The sequence below is a fragment of the Mytilus californianus genome, unplaced genomic scaffold (genome assembly GCF_021869535.1).
Source record: "Mytilus californianus isolate M0D057914Y unplaced genomic scaffold, xbMytCali1.0.p SCAF_5, whole genome shotgun sequence".
NCBI classification, from domain to species: domain Eukaryota; kingdom Metazoa; phylum Mollusca; class Bivalvia; order Mytilida; family Mytilidae; genus Mytilus; species Mytilus californianus.
Genome location: NW_026262701.1, coordinates 65,113,018 through 65,130,450, shown reverse-complemented (window position 1 = coordinate 65,130,450; position 17,433 = coordinate 65,113,018). Strand labels below are relative to the sequence as shown.

The following is a 17,433-nucleotide window of genomic DNA, read 5'->3' as shown; positions in this document are numbered from 1 at the left end:
TACTTCCCCCTTTTTTTGCCTTTCTTTTTAACATGAATAAGATAATTCTTAAAACATAAAAGATACTAACAGAAACATATTTATAAATGTATCTAGTGTACTAGTGATGAATAAAATCCCCTCCTTTCCCACAATTCTAAGGGCTCATTAATTTATTTGTATTCATGTAATGCATGTCCAGATTTCTGTTAATCAAACAAGCATTACAACCCATAATTTATTTATCTGCAAAAATTGTCTGTCCTGCTGCATATTTCCATTTTGAATTTATCATACGTTTTAAACCTAGCCCTGAAAAACCTTGCACTTGGATAATGTTAAAAATATTAATATGAAACCCTGCAGGTGAAACATGTAGACCATAGCAAATAAAATTGCAGACCATTTGAAGTGTTGTTGTCAATTTTGAGTATTATTTAAATGTTGCATTCATTTGCATAATTTGACAACCCCGCATACTGTAAATTCAGAAATTATTGCGAGGTTTTTATTATTGCGAAAAATGCGACAGAGTTGTAAACGCAATAATTTAAACTCGCATTTTGAAATATTTCAAATGAATTAAACATGATTTTTCTCAAAATCGTAAAATTTAAAATCGCAATTAAGTCTCAAATGACAAAATCGCAATAATAAATGCACGCAATAATTTCTGAATTTACAGTACCAAGGTATCCACTTCAGGGACTCTATCGAAATGATTCACACAGGCGTTGGTTCACCAAACGGAGTTTAATTTTGGATAATATTAGTATAAACACCATGTCTATTTGTGCCAACCTTCCAAATTTTTAATATTTTGCTATCCTAATTTGGTACAGATCCTTTATCCTCAAAACTTATCAGGGGCAGTAGGCGTGTTTGTATGTTAGTTTGTCACATCTTACATGTATGATTACTAGCCTCTAGGTGTTGGATTTGAGCCCTAGTTGGGCAGTTGCAAAATTAAGGTTTGATTTTCATGTCATATGTGATAAGGTTAGTCTGTTTCCTCCCGCAGGTTGGCACTTTCCTTCAAGTACTACGGTTTATTATGCCAACAAAACTGACTGCCATGAAATTACCCATATGGTGTAGAAAGTGATGTTTATAAAACAAAAAGCAAACAATCAAAGTTTTAAATCATTGTCTATTTGTACAAGGAGCCGTAGTGGTTGAGCCATTTAAAATATGGTAACTTTACCAAACTGTGACCACAACTTCAAGATGTGACATCAGGTCTCTGTTCAATGGGCAGTCCCACAATTAAAGTTCAATTTTCATGTCATACATTTTATATGGTTAATTTGTCAGTTTCCTGCCTCAGTTCTGTGTTTTTTTCTGGGTACTTTGGTTAACTCTGCCAATAAAACTGACTGTCTTACATGAAATTATCCATATGATGTAGAATGTGACATTGACAGTTGACCCCTTTCAAAGAAACCATCAGCATGTACACACAACAATGCTGCAATGCTTTAGACACCATTGATCTAGAGACTTCATGATTTACATGTATAAAACTTTTAAATATAAAAAAAAATAATTTCCCTACCTACCTACCCACCTGCTGATAGTGTGGGTCGGCAATGCCAAACAAACAATTTTTTAAGGGTGGCCTAAGACGTGGTAAAAATGTGATACGTGATAAACCAATAAACGATTCACTGGAATAGTGATATTGTGTCTGTTTCGCAAATTATAATTGCTAATATCAGATACAAATTCCGGAACCAAGTCATGTAGATAATCTGAAGCCTGATTGTTTATAATTTTATAAAACATAGCCAATTTTTTTACCTCCCACCTTACGCTTAATTTTTCCCATCCTGTCTCCCTGTAAATAGTGTTGCGGCTAGCATTACTTGGTAATCCAGTAACTATACAAGCAGCCTCGATTTGAATATTTTCTAACCAATCAGAATTTATTTTCCCACAACTATCTTAAACTTCTGATGAATATTCGAGTATCGGACGAAAATCAAATAGATTTTTTCCAAATATTCCGATTTTAGTCTAAATATTTAGTTTGTGTAAAACGTTTAGTTGCTTCGTAGTTTTCTCGATCAATTTATCAACATGCTTATTCCATTTACAATCATTACTAAATATGACACTTAGATGTTTGTGCGCATTAACTGGTGCTAAAGCAGCACCACCCATAAACAAAAGTAATATCACTGTATATTTCTCAAACTAAATATCATATCTGTTTTATTAGGATTAAACTTCACTAGCCATTTTCTGACCACTTACTTAAATAATCAAGATCTGTACTAATTAAATTTTTATACGCCCGTTTACGGGACGTATTATGGTATACCGTTGTCCGTCTGGCTGTCTGTCTGTCCGTCGTCAACATGTCGCACATTAACTCAAAAACGCTTTACCCAATTTGCATAAAACTTTGGTGAATTGTTTATATCTATAGTCGTGAGCTCCCTTTCGTTTTTCATAAATTTTAGATTTTACGTTTCCGAGAAATGGGGTTTTATTCATTAAAAAAGGGGGTTTTCCAGTTTTCGGACAATAACTCAAAAATGCTTTCTCCAATTTGCAAGAAACTTTGGTCAATTGTTTATATCTATTGACATGAGCTCCCTTTGGATTTTTATATGTTTTAGATTTTATGTTTCTGAGTTACAGAGTTTTATTTATAAAAAAATGGGATTTTCCAGTTTTCTGACAAAAAATCAAAAATGCTTTTAGCAGTTCTTATGAAACTTTGGTGAATTGTTAATATCTATTGACGTAAGCTCCCTTTTGATTTTTAGAAGTTTTAGATTTTACGTTTCCGAGTTATGAGGTTTTATTCATTAAAAAAAGGGGGATTTTCCAGTTTTCAGACAATACCTGTAAAGTGCTTTGAGCAGTTTTCTTTAAACTTTGGTGCCTGGTTTATATCTATTAAGATAACCTCCCTTTAGTTTTTCATAAATTTCTGATATGACATTGAGAAGTTATTTAATTGTTTTGACAACAGATTTACTAAGTATTGCGCAACAGCACAGTGTATTGCACAACAGCAAGAAATCTTTAATTGAATATAAGTTCAATTCATGTAACCAATTTCAAGTTCTATGACTACATTTATTCAGAAACCTATAATATGTCAAATATTTAATTACAATCCAAATTCAGACCTGTATCAAACTTGAATATTGTGTCCATTTTTGCCCCAACTGTTCAGGGTTGGACCTCTGCGGGCGTATCCAGCTGCGCTCAGCGAAGCAGTTTATTTTAAAGTGAATTCATCAGGTGCAGTATGACCTATTGAAGTATCATCTGCAAAAAGTTTCGATTCCAGACATACCATCAGCTATATCATTTATGTATATTAAAAACAACAAAGGCCCTAATACCGACCCCTGAGGCACACCAGCATTTAGTTTTCCAAGATTTGATAATGAATCTTTTATGACAACTCTCTGAGATGTCTAGACAAGTAACTTTTCAACCAACTTAGCAAGTCTCCTTTTATATCATATTTTTCAAGTTAATGTAATAAAGCCTTAATCCAAACAGTGTCAAATGCTTTGCTTATATCAGCAAATGTAATGCTTGTTATAAACTTTTCATTTAGTGCAATCAAAATTTTGTTATATGATTCTATCAACTGATGCGAAGTTGAATATCCTGGAATAAATCCAGATTGATACTTGTACAACAGTTTATTTTTCGTGTAAATGATTAAACATATTTTTGAAAACAAGTTTTTCTAACACTTTACTCACACATGACAATAAGGAGACAGGCCTGTAGTTAGAAGGTAATGACTAGTCACCACTTTTAAATAACAGAATAACATGTGCATTTTTCCATTGGTCTGGAAATATTCTATCATGCTAGATCTGTTAAAAAGTAGACATAATGGTTTGGAAATTTCATTTCTGACAGCAAGTTAAACATTCTGTTGCTAACAATATCTGATCCAACAGCTTTATTAACATCGAGTGTTGAAACAATATCAAGTACATCTTGTTCACTAACTGCAATTTGTGAAAGAAACTCATGAAATTGGTCTTCAAATTCCGGGAAATCTTTACTAGTGCCATCTAAATTAGAAATTGAACAAAAATATTTATTTAAAATGTTGGACTTTCTGTACCCTCGTACGCAAGTTTAAAGTTATGATCCGGGTTCCGTCATATGAGAAATATCATGAGACGGTGTATCGCTTTTAATTAACATGTTAACAGTTTTCCAGTACTGTTAACAGTTTGTCACTTTTAGTTCATCTAAATTTTCATTAATACTGGTATAAAATTGCTTTTTAGCTTGCTCTTTCAAGTTATTTACTCTGCTCCTTTGTTGTTTATATTTCTTTTCTGCGGATGTACTAATCGAGAATAAAAAAAAAAATTACGAATCCTGTTGCGTTTTCTTGTTTCTTTCTGCAAATTTGAATCATACCAAACTTTGTCGTCACATCTTATAGTTACTTCCCTTGTAGGTATACATTCGGATGCTATATTAAGAAATGAGTTAGTGAAATTAGTAGCACACCTTTGGTATATGGAAGAGGCCACAAAGATTCTAGCCATTATAAATATCTGGTGCACACAACGACCAATTAGGATTAGCCTTTCTGAATACCATGTTCTACCTTAAAAATTGTTTATGAAATTCATTTCTGCTTGCAGGACACTTACAGAGCTGATATTTTTTGTTGGTGATGATGAAGTGGTAGGTAGAAATTAAAAACAGAATTGAGGGCAGTTGATTACATCATTTAATGTTGTGATTTTCATTGTTCAAAAAGTCCACCAGTTTTTATCTGAAATTATACACATGTATTTAGGTTTGATACATATTGATGGTTAATATCAACTGCATGTTGAAAAAACATACATACCTGTGGCTGTCAACTAAAGTGTATTTTGTGGGTGTGATCCGTGAATTTACCAGCTCAGCTGAGATTTGTTAATGACCTGTACTGGTCATCAAATAAGCTGGAATTTCAGTATCAGACCTGTTTCTACCCGTATTTTAGCTCCATGAGACTTTTGAGTTCTTATTTGAAAATATTTCCTCCGAAATACTTTAAAATTTGACGTTCAATTTAAAGTTATTACCTTAACTGTTCAAGATCGTTCAACAACTGCCTAACAATATTTTTAACATTTACTGTTTAGTCCATTTTTAGTAATATCGTTTTGGCATGGCTCTATTTATACATCCCACCATTGTGCTTAGTGCTATGGTCATTTTTGTATCTTATCTTTCATTTTTGCTTATGTGCTTTGTCTATAGAGTGTCTATATGCCAATTTGTTTTTCTTTGTTGACGTAGTTGTTTGTTTGTTTTTATATTGATTAAGAATATAACACAATGTTGACTGCTGACATTTTTAGATATTATGTCTGTTTGTATTGCTCAGGATGCTATAAACAGTTTTGTTTAAAATACTAGGGGTTATTCCCCAACTTGAAATGGCTATGGAGGGAAATCCCATTTTAGTTACCTAATTGGTGAAAAAGTATCATGTTTTTTGTATTTGATAGTAAAAATTAGTTAGTTAGCTTTCAGTTAAAACAGGTTGAATGATCAAAATGATTTTTCAAATTAGATTAGATTAATTGTTTTAATGGGAGACAACACTGTAAACTTCCTGTTTTTTTGGTGTGTTAGTGTATGGATCTCTCTGACATTGTATCACAAGGTTCCATATCACAAAGGGAATGCTGGGATTGATTTTGGGGGTAATTGCCTCAAAATTTTAGGAATTTGGGGCCAAAAAAGGGGCAAAAAACAAGCATTTTTCTAGTTTCATGACAATAACTTGTGTTCAAGTGTATGGATCTCTCTGAAATTGTACTGCAAGGTAACATACCACAAAGGGAAGGCTGGGATTTAGTTTAGGGGTGATAAATCATAAGGGGGTTCAAAAAATTTGGGGGGGGATTTTTTTTCCTTTTTTTCCTTTTTTTTTTACTTTAAAATTTTCCATTTTAAGTTGGTTATTTCTGATTTATATATAAAAGCAAATTAAAATTATATGGTTTGATTAGGTAAATTAAAAAATTTTGAGTTCTTAGACCACATACATTCTGTGGCAGAAAACTATGCTGTGTCAAATATTTAATCACAATCCAAATTCAGAGCTGTATCAAGCTTGAATGTTGTGTCCATACTTGCCCCAACTGTTTAGGGTTCGACCTCAGCTGTCTTATCAAGCTGCCCCCAGCAGAGCATTTTATTGGGGTTATGGCCCTTAATGTTTAGGAAAAAGGGGCCAAAAACAATACTTTTTATACGACCGCAAAAAAATTTTTGCGTCGTATAATGCTATGATGTCTTCGTTGTTGTCTGCGTCATCCTCGTCTGAAGACACATTTGGTTTCCGGACAATAACTTTAGTTTAAGTGAATGGATCTCTATGAATTTTTACCAGAAGGTTCAATACCACAAAAGGAAGGTTGGGATTGATTTTGGGGGGTGATGGTACCAACAGTTTAGGAATTAGGGGCCAAAAAGGGGCCAAAAACAAGCATTTTTGTAGTTTCCGGACAATAATTTGTGTGTAAGTGTATGGATCTCTGAAATTGTACCATAAGGTTCAATATCACAAAGGGAAGGCTGGGATTGACTTTGGGGTTAATTGCCCCAAAAAAATTAGGAATTAGGGGCAAAAAAGGGCCAAAAACAAGCATTTTTCCAGTTTCCAGAAAATAACTTGTGTTTAAGTGTATGGATCTCTCTTAAATTGTACTACAAGGTTCCATACATTAAGGGAAGGCTGGGATTGAGTTTGGGGGTAATTACTCCAAATGGGGGGGGGGGGGGGTCTAAAAACTTGGGGGGATTTTTTTCCAATTTTTTTTAGTGGGGGGGGGGGGTCATTTTTTCTTCAAAATTTTTGAAATTTCAAATTTTTGAAATCTTCAATTGCACAGTATTGCGCAATAGCACAGTATTGAGCAAAAGCAAGAAATCTTCAATTGCACAGTATTGCACAATAGCAAAGTATTGCACAATAGCAAGAAATCTTCAATTACACAGTATTGCGCAATAGCACAGTATTGTGCATTATCACAGTTTTGCGCAATAGCAAGAAATCTTCAATTGCACAGTATTGCACAATAGCAAGAAATCTTCAATTGCACAATATTGCGCAATAGCACAGTATTGAGCAAAAACAAGAAATCTTCAATTGCACAGTATTGCACAATAGCACAGTATTCCACAATAGCACAGTAATCCACAATAGCACAGTATTGTGCAATAGCAAGAAATCTTTAATTGCATAGTATTGTGCAATAGCACAGTATTGTACAATAGCACAGTATTGAGCAAAAGCAAATAATCTTCAATTGCACAGTATTGCACAATAGCACAGTATTCCACAATAGCACAGTATTGCGCAATAGCAAGAAATCTTCAATTACACAGTATTGCGCAATAGCAAGAAATCTTCAATTACACAGTATTGCGCAATATCACAGTTTTGCGCAATAGGAAGAAATCTTCAACTGCACAGTATTGCGCAATAGCAAGAAATCTTCAATTGCACAGTATAACTCAATAGCAAAAAATCTTCAATTGCACAGTATTGCGCAACAACACAGTATTGCACAATAGCAAGAAATCTTCAATTGCACAGTATTGCGCAATAGCAAGAAATCTTCAATTGAAAACAAATACAAATGTTTTAACCAATTTCAATGGGATTAATTAAGTCTTTAATTTTTGGGGGTTCTAACCGTGTATAATTTTTTTGGAAAATGGGCCCCATTTTTATATGCCCGTTTATGGGACGTATTATGGTATACCGTTGTCCGTCTGTCTGTCTGTTCGTCCGTCCTTCTGTCCATTTGTATGTCTGTCCGTCCGTTGTCAACATGTCGGACATTAACTTAAAAACACTTTAACCAATTTGCATAAAACTTCGGTGAATAGTTTATATCTATTGACAAGAGCTCCCTTTCGTTTTTTATTAATTTTAGATTTTACGTTTCCGAGTTTTATTCATTAAAAAAAGGGTGATTTTCCAGTTTCGGACAATGACTCAAGAATGCTTCACCAACTTGCAAGAAATTGTGGTAAATTGTTTATATCTATTGACATGAGCTCCCTTTGGATTTTTATATATTTTAGATTTTACGTTTCTGAGTTACAGAGTTTTATTTATAAAAAAATGGGGATTTTCCAGTTTTCTGACAAAAAATCAAAAATGCTTTTAGCAGTTCTTATGAAACTTTGGTGAATTGTTTATATCTATTGATGTAAGCTCCGTTTAGAATTTTATAAATTTTTATACGACCTTTGGGATCGTATAATGGTATGATGTCATCGTTGTCGTCGTCTGCGTCGTCCGAAGACACATTGCTTTCCGGACAATAACTTTAGTTTAAGTGAATGGATCTCTATGAAATTTTTTAAGAAGGTTCAATACCACAAAAGGAAGGTTGGGATTGATTTTGGGGTTGATGGTCCCAATCCAAATTCAGACAGTATCAAGCTTGAATATTGTGTCCAAATTTGCCCAAACTGTTCAGGGTTGGACCTCTGTGGTCGTATCAGGCTGCGCTCAGCGAAGCATTTTATTCATTTATCATTTCTGAGTTATGGGGTTTTATTCATTAAAAAAGGGGGGATTTTGCAGTTTTCGGACAATAACTCAAAAACGCTGTCAGCAATTCTCATGAAACTTTTGGTCAATTTTTTATATCTATTGATGTAAGCTCCCTTTACATTTTCATAAATTTCTAATATGACATTGAGAATTAATTGAACTTTATTTGTTTATAGTCTGACAACAGATTTACAAAGTATTGCGCAACAGCACAGTGTATTGCACAACAGCAAGAAATCGTTAATTGAATATACATTCTATTCATATAACCAATTTCAAGTTCTTTGACTACATTTATTCAGAAACCTATAATATGTCAAATATTTAATTACAATCCAAATTCAGACCTGTATCAAGCTTGAATATTGTGTCCATTTTTGCCCCAAACTGTCAGGGTTGGACCTCTGCGGGTGTATCCAGCTGCACTCAGCGAAGCAGTTTATTAAATTGGTCTACACATTGAGGTCAAAAGGGTCCAAAATTAAACTTTGTTTGATTTCATCAAAAACTGAATTATTGCGGCTGTATGATTTACTGAATCTTATTGTGCATTTAGATTTTTATTTTGGGCCCTGTTTTCAAGTTAGTTCATATTAAGGTTTGAAGGGTCCAAAATTAAACTTTGTTTGATTTCAACTAAAATTAAATTATTGGTGTTTATTATATGCTGAATCTAACCATGTTGTTAGATTTTGGATATCAGACCATACTAGGTAAATTAAATGTCCCATTTCAAATTTTTAAGATCTTTGACCACATTTATTTTGTGTCAGAAACCTATATTATGTCAAAAATTTGATCACAATCCAAATTCAGACAGTATCAAGCTTGAATATTGTGTCCAAACTTGCCCCAACTGTTCAGGGTTCGACCTCTTTGGTCATATCAGGCTGTGCTCAGCTAGGCATTTTATCTTATACTTTGTACAAATTGCTTATTAGTCCCCTGTGGATGAAGTCAAAGGGGACTTTAGGTTTGCACTCCTTCTGTCTGTCTGTCTGTCCGTCAGTCCGGCACATCAGTTTTCCACACTTTTTTTCTTCGTGCTTGAAGATATTGATTTGATATTTGGTGTATTGTTTTATCATGACAAGTTTGAATTTAGTTCCGGTCTGACGATTTTGTGCAGAGTTACGGTCCTTGAACATGGAAAATTCACTCAAATAATCAGTTTTCCGCACTTTATTTTGTCATGCTTGAAAATAATGATTTGATGATTGGTATATAGATTTATCATGACAAGTTACAGATCATGTTCGAATTTTGGTCCAGTCTAATGATTTTGTGCAGTGTTATGGTCCTTGGACTTAGATAATTCACTCAAATAATCAATTTTCCACATTTTCTTTCGTCAAGCTTGTTTCTTGACCAATTTCAATGGGGTTTAATTCAAAGTCTGGAATTTTTGGGGTTCTTTAATATGCTGAATCTAGCCGTGTATTTAAATTTTTGATTTTGGGCCGCATTATTAAATTGGTCCACTTTTAGGTCCAAAGGGTCTATAATTAAACTTTTTGTTTGACTTCAACAAAAAATGAATTCTTGGGGTTCTTTGATATGCTTGATCTAACCATGTATTTAAATTTTTGATTTTGGGCCCGGTTATCAAATTGGTTCACATTAAGGACCAAAGTGTCCAAAATTCAACTTATTTTGATTTTAACAAAAATTAAATTCTTGGGTTTCTTTGATTTACTGAGTCTAACCATGTATTTAGATTTTTTTATTTTGGGCCCAGTTTTCAAGTTGTTCCAAACGGGGTCCAAAATTAAACTTTGTTTGATTTCAACAAAAATTGAATATGTGGGGCTCTTTGATATGCTGAATCTAACCATGTATTCAGATTTTGGATTTTGGGCCTCATTGTCAAATTGGTCCACATTGAGGTCCGAAGGGTCCAAAATTAAACTTTGTTTGATTTCATCAAAATTTGAATATTTGGGGTTCTTTGATATGCTGAGTCTAACCATGTATTTAGATTTTGGATATTTGACCATATAAGGTATGTCCAATTTCAAATTTCTATGTTCTTAGACTTATTATTCTGTGTCAGAAACCTTTGCTGTGTCAAATATTTAATCACAATCCAAATCCAGAGATGAATTGCACAATTAATAGAAATTGAAAGAAGATTCATTGTTATAAATAGATACAGCGTCATATTCTAATTTTAGAAATTATGTATAAATATAGTTTGAAATTTCATAATTAGATATTTTAAAAAATAAAGGTAAGTTTTATAGATTTTTTAAAGACATTGTATGAATGATGAATGATATTTTGGAATTTTTTTTTTCATTTTTTTGGTAAATTTTTGGAAGAACTTATTGGTAGGTAGGTTTGTTTGTTATTCTGTATAAATTAATTTGCAAAATGCTATATAAAAATTTTTTTTATGAAGCAAACCCCTTTAAAAACTTTTTTTGTCCATCAATAAATAAATAAAATTGTTAATGTACTTGGATATGCTGAATCTAACAGTGTATTTAGATTTTGGATATTGGACCATAAGGCCAACTAGAATTAATGAGATTTTCATCCAGATTTTTGAAATAAATGGGGCGGGTTGGTGGATTTTATTTTTTTTATTTTTATTTCCCATTATTTTTTTTTAGGGGGGAGGGTCATTTTTTTCCTTTCAAGATTTAAGAAATTATCAATTTTCCCAAAAAAAAAATTGGGGTCACAATTTATTTTGCTTATTCTTTGTATATAGTCTGAAAACAGATTTACTAAGTATTGCGCAACAGCACAATGTATTGCACAACAGCTAGAAATCTTCAATTGAATATAAATTCAAATCATAGAACCAATTTCAAGTTCTTTGACTACATTTATTCTGTGTCAGAAATCTATAATGTGTCAAATATTTAATTACAGACCTGTATCAAGCTTGTATATTGTGTCCATTTTTGCCCCAACTATTCAGGGTTGGACCTCTACGGTCGTATCCAGCAGCGCTCGGTGAAGCACAATTATTTACTGATATAAGCCATACAACATAACTGTTGTGTAGTATAAATATTCATTTCAACACCAGTAATAGAAAAACTAGAGAAAAGGTGGCTAAACATCAGCTTGTTTCAAGAACAATGGGGTTGAAACGAACTGTTCTCAAAATCGTCATTGTCAGTAATGCATTACTATTTAACTTAAATTACTACTATTACTAATTTGGATTAATGACGGCTAACCTTTAGGGTATTGCACCAGATTATCATATAATATAAAATTGATATATTTAATTTTCATGTTTTCAAACTTTAAAGATATATTGAGGGACCATTTTTAACACGCTCTATTCATAAGAAAACAAATACGTGAGTAAAGGTTCATTTGATGAGGAAAATTATTCCCTACTGACCACGAATTAACTTGTAAAAAAAATCCTCAAACGGAATAAATAATTAAATTTTATAATGTAAGAATAAAATGTTAAAAAGAATATTAAAAAGTCATGCACGTTGTACTGTTGTATTTTTTTCCATCCATTGAAAACTTAACACTTTAGATAGTTTACAATTGTTTCCACCTGTTGGCATTTTACATCACCAGATTTAAATAAGTTAAAGAAGTCCGGTAGTGTAAATTAAACACATGTGCAATGGTTTCTCTCTATTAAATCGGGAAAATATAACATTAAAAGCATTATTCTTTTATTGTTCATATTTGAATCTTTATGCTAATTGCGTAGTACGTAATCCAAAATTGTTCCTTTTTTAATTTTATACACTGCCGGAATTAAAAATTTTAATTTTATTTTTAATGAATTTACACAATTAAATTATTCTATTCTTATTGTCATCGGGTATTTAATCTTGGTATATTAAACTCTCCATACTCTTTCTGTTAATCCATGCAAAATGACAACATTCACACCTGTAACAGTGTACGCTTGAGGCTAAATTGCTCTCAGGTAAAGTTCAAACGAATTGTTTTACATAACGCTCATCTATTCCAGATTTAATCAATGCATTTACAAAATAATAGACACATTCTATTCACACAGACTTTGTGTAGAAAAGGTTGTCCAAAATTATTATGGTAAATAAAAGCCAAAAATATTTCAGTTCAATATCAGTAAATAATTTGTGTTCAATAAATATTTCCCGAAAAAATCTCAACAATAATTTATGAAATTAAATCGTAAATATATACCATATAGGAATTTTTATTAAATCAATGCAAAACAGCACGCCTGTGTTCATTTTGTTTCATTCTTATATTGCCATTATTAGCTACAAGAAATGGTCATCTGTGTGCTTTTAATTACGTAAAAATTCCATAAGCGATAAAGACTTTAACCGATTTTAATTTTTCCCAGCATTCACCAAATCAGGTTTAAACGTCACAACCCGATGACGTATGTCAACCAAAAAAGTTACAAATATTTGATTTTCTCCGTTATTAGAGGGAATATAAATTTAAAACTTTGTGAATGTGTTTTTTTATGTTATGATGAACATATTTAGATTTAAGCTAAGGTATTTGGTGCTAATTAACAGTGTGTTTGACACCAAAGATGTCAAGTGAAGCCATGCACTTAATGGGTCACTTAATTTGACAGTTAACACAGCTAGTTGAACTTCCTGTCCAGGAAGAATTACAAATTTGCCGGTATTTCAAAGGAAAATCATTTATGAAATCAGTCTAAAGGCTGAAGAATCTGGGTGAAAATGGTTCATTTAGCTGACAGTATGGGTTTTCTGATTGTTGCATACTGTAAAGTGCTGCTAATTGCTTACATTAACATCATTTGAACTGTGGTTGATAGTTTGTCTCATTATCAACCATTCCACAACTCCTTATTCATAAGGTTTTAATCAAATTGTCAGAGAGTCTGGATTAAAAATTGTCCGTGCCTCTATCTTTCAGAGAAATATTCAGATTTTCTATTATATTTAAAGTTTGCAGTTTTTATGCCCCCACCGTAGCGGAGGGGGCATTAAGTTTTACCCTTTATCCGTCGTACCGTCCGTCCATCCATCCGTCTGTACGTCCCAAAGTTGGTTTGCCTCAACCAAATGTTATGAAACTTATACACAATGCTTATTACCACGAAATACAGATCTAGTTTGAATTTTGGTGGCGTCACTTTTACCGTTCTAGAGTTATGCTCCTTTACAAATGGAAAAATTGCTAAATTTTTAGTTTCCGTTCTCTAACTTAAGTTTGCCTCAACCAAATGTTATGAAACTTATACACAACCGTTCTAGAGTTATGCGAAACTTATACACAATGCTTATTAGCACAATATACAGATCAAGTTTGAATTTTGGTGCCGTCACTTTTACTGTTATGCCTTTACAAATGGAAAAATTTTCTAAATATCAAGTCATTTTTAAAATTGGAGTTATCTTCCTTTGTCCATAATTATAGTTGAATGCAATGTTTAATTTTGCCTTCCACTGATAAATTAAAGCAATTTTTACCCTTCATTTCTAAAAATATTTTAAAGTCTTCTTTGAAAATTGGAGTTATCTTTCTTTGTGAATCAACTACAACCAAAGCTTTGTACAATGCAATATTCATTTTTACTTCCTACTGATAAATTAATTTGTTTCCGTTTTCTAACTTTAGTTTGCCTCAACCAAATGTTATGAAACTTATACACAATGCTTATTACTACATAATACAGATTAAGTACGAAATTTGGTGGCGACCCTTTTACCATTCTTGAGTTATGTCCCTTTATAAACATAAAAATTGCTGAATTTTTCGTTTCCATTCTCTAACTTTAGTTTGTCTCAACCAAATGTTATAAAACTTATACACAACCGTTCTAGAGTTATGCGTGTTTACACATAGAAAAATTGCTGAATTTTTAGTTTCTGTTCTCTACTTAAGTTAGCCTCAACCAAATGTTATAAGACTTACACACAATGCTAATTACCACAAAACTCAGATCAAGTTCAAATTTGGGTAGTGTCACTTTTACCGTTCTTCAGTTATGTCCCTTTATAACTATATGATGTGCAAGCGGGGGCATCATCTGTGTCCACATGTGGACACTATCCACATTTATTTTTATAACTTTTTCATTTTTACTTGTGTGCTTTGTCCGTGTGACTTTTTATGTTTCTTTGATACATATGACGTGTCTCTGTACTTCAAACATCCCGCCATTGTGTTAAAGTTCTATTATAATTTTTGCATACTTTAAACGACAAAATTATTTTATATCTCTACCTGTGTAACGTTTACATTCTGACGTCAAACACACGATTCTACACCAGAGTTAATGTTAAAATTACCATTCGGTCCCAGTGCTTAAAATCCCTTGATCCTTTATGGGTTGATTTGGCATTCATAAATAAAATACAAAAATAAGTAAGCAATGAACGAGGTTGTTAAATGTGATATATGCTTTTTTGTGCTTCTTTGTTAAATATTTGTTTGTTTTTGTTGTGATTAAGATTGTGACACGGTGTTGACTGCTGTACCCCTATTTTGACATTTTTACCTAGCTATTATGTCTGTTTGTTTTATTCACGCATCATTGTCAATATAATGGAATTTGATGCGACTGTCATACAAGTGAGGTTTAGCGCTATAAAACCAGGTTCAATCCACCATTTTCTACACAAGAAAATGCCTGTACCAAGTCAGGAATATGACAGTTGTTGTCCATTCGTTTGATGTATTTGTGCTTTTGATTTTGCCATTTGATTAGGGACTTTCCTTTTTGAATTTTCCTTGGAGTTCAGTATTTTTGTGATTTAGCTTTTTATGATTGATATGTAATTTCTAATGTTTAAAAAAAAATACTTTCAGAAATATGTTCAGGAGATGTTACCAAGGATTATAGATGTAGCTAAAGTACTTATCCCTATTGATGAGGTATGTATGTAGTAGTAATTTAAGTGCACATGCAGTAAATAAAAGATTCTTAGATATTTATTTTGATAGATGTAAGGATGAACTTCAGCACTATGCTAGATGGCAATTGTAGTTTTTAATTATGCCCCCACCACTGGGCGAAGGGGGCATTAAGTGTTACCCTCATGGTTGCCAACTCACATGATATTCGCGTGTAATACACGCTTTTTCAACGGTTTACACGGGAGGATTTTGTCACATGGCGTGTACACGCTTTTCGCCACTTTACACGCTTTTACACGCTTTTTTTCGTTGTTTTGATTTTTTGGTCGTTAGTGAGATCGCGATTCACAGGTGTTTTCATTAATAGACGATAAATACCGAGATTTTCGAAGAAATTGTTACGTCGCCATTGTTTATTTACGATATGGACGAACAACAAAAGCCCTTCACTTCAGGTAAGTTTGTAAGTAGGTTTTAAGATTTTGTTACTTCTTTCTCTCAAATTCACTTTGGGGAAATGTCCAGCAGAAGGCGGTCACTTTCGGGACCTGTACTGTCGTCTAAAGAGCCGAGTGCTAAGCAAAAACGATACCAGTGTACGTACCAAAAAAGTTGGGAGTCTGTGTTAAATCAATTGAATGTGATCGAGGGCCGAACAATGCATTGTGCACCCTATGTTACTCTCATATTTATATTGGATCATCTGCAAACATTATCAATCATTTGCAATCATAACAACATGTGTGAAAGGATGTACTATTTGATAAAGCATTCAATAGTATTCAAATTATAAATTATTTTTCTTTTTCAGTTTCAAATCTAGCCAACAGATTTCCACAGGCCATATTGGAAGGGAATATCACAAAACTGTTAGATCAGTTCTCTGAGTACCAGCTGTCTTCTGATGAACTACCCAGTTTTGACCAGACAATAGCAACATATATAATTTGTGAGGAGCAATGGCAGACATAGATGACACTTTTAATGGCAAAAAAAACCCATTATATATGACATTCTTTCAAAGCTTGCTATTCAAACGTTAAAGCTATTTTAGTTTTGCCAAATAACAATTCTGACTGTGAGAGAGCATTTTCAATTATAAAGAAATTTACACTGAATTCAGATCAGAACTCAATGATATATTGTGTGCCTTGTTATCATGTAAATGTAACCAAAGTGGCAGTTATTTTGAATATTTGCCTAGTAGTGTTGTTTTGAAAGCAGCAAAAACAGGCCACTGTTGAATGCAATAAAAGTTTACAGTAGAATATTGTTGCTTTATATTAACAAATTTGTATAATGTTCATTTTAAAAAGTCCGCAACTACATCACGCGTTTTCACACGCTTTTTGACATGACATGATTTTTCATTGTCAGAGGTTGGCAAGTATGGTTACCCTTGACCATCCGTCTTTGCGTTAGTCCCTCCTTTTCTGCACTCTAACTTAAGTTTTCCTCATCCAAATTTTATGATACTCGTACACAACAATAGACAGAGTAATAAAAGTACAGACAATTAATGAAAACACTCCACTTTGTAAACCCTTAATTTTAAAATTGGAAAAATCAACCAATTGTCTAGAGTCTCTCATAAGGAATGACTTGAAACCTTTTAGCTCACCTGGCGGAAAGGCCAAGTGAGCTTTTTTTTGGACTTGGCATCCGTCGTCGTCCGTTGTCCTTCGTTAACTTTTTCAAAAATTCTCTCCTCTGTAACTACTGGGCCAAATTAAACCAAACTTGACCACAATCTTAATTAGGATATATATTTTGAAAAATATGTCCGATGAGCCTGTCTGCAAACAAACATGGACGACGTGCCAAAAATTAGAACATGGTGATAAAATGCAAGTTTTGTCTATTATCTTGAAAACCACTATGAATAGAGAAAATTTGACAGGGACAGAAATGTTCAGAATGTTAAGATCTACCTGCTGTCTATTTAAGTCAAAACTGTCAGATGACTTCTTATAAGAGTTATTGCCAAATAAATGTAAAGTTTTACCAATTTAAAAAAGAAATTTGCTGATTATTTTGAAAACTTTAATAGATAAATA

At 32.8% G+C, this 17,433-nt stretch overlaps 1 protein-coding gene across 6 annotated transcripts in view; it reads left to right on the top strand.

Moving 5' to 3' along the window:
* Nucleotides 1-17,433, top strand: part of LOC127701233 (importin-4-like) — a 997,117-nt gene that overhangs the window by 168,334 nt on the left and 811,350 nt on the right. For all 6 annotated transcript variants that reach the window (XM_052205057.1, XM_052205056.1, XM_052205054.1 and 3 more), the window contains exons 7-8: nt 4,623-4,665; nt 15,329-15,394. In XM_052205057.1, the coding sequence (XP_052061017.1) occupies nt 4,623-4,665; nt 15,329-15,394 (109 nt within the window). The remainder of the gene's footprint in view (nt 1-4,622; nt 4,666-15,328; nt 15,395-17,433) is intronic.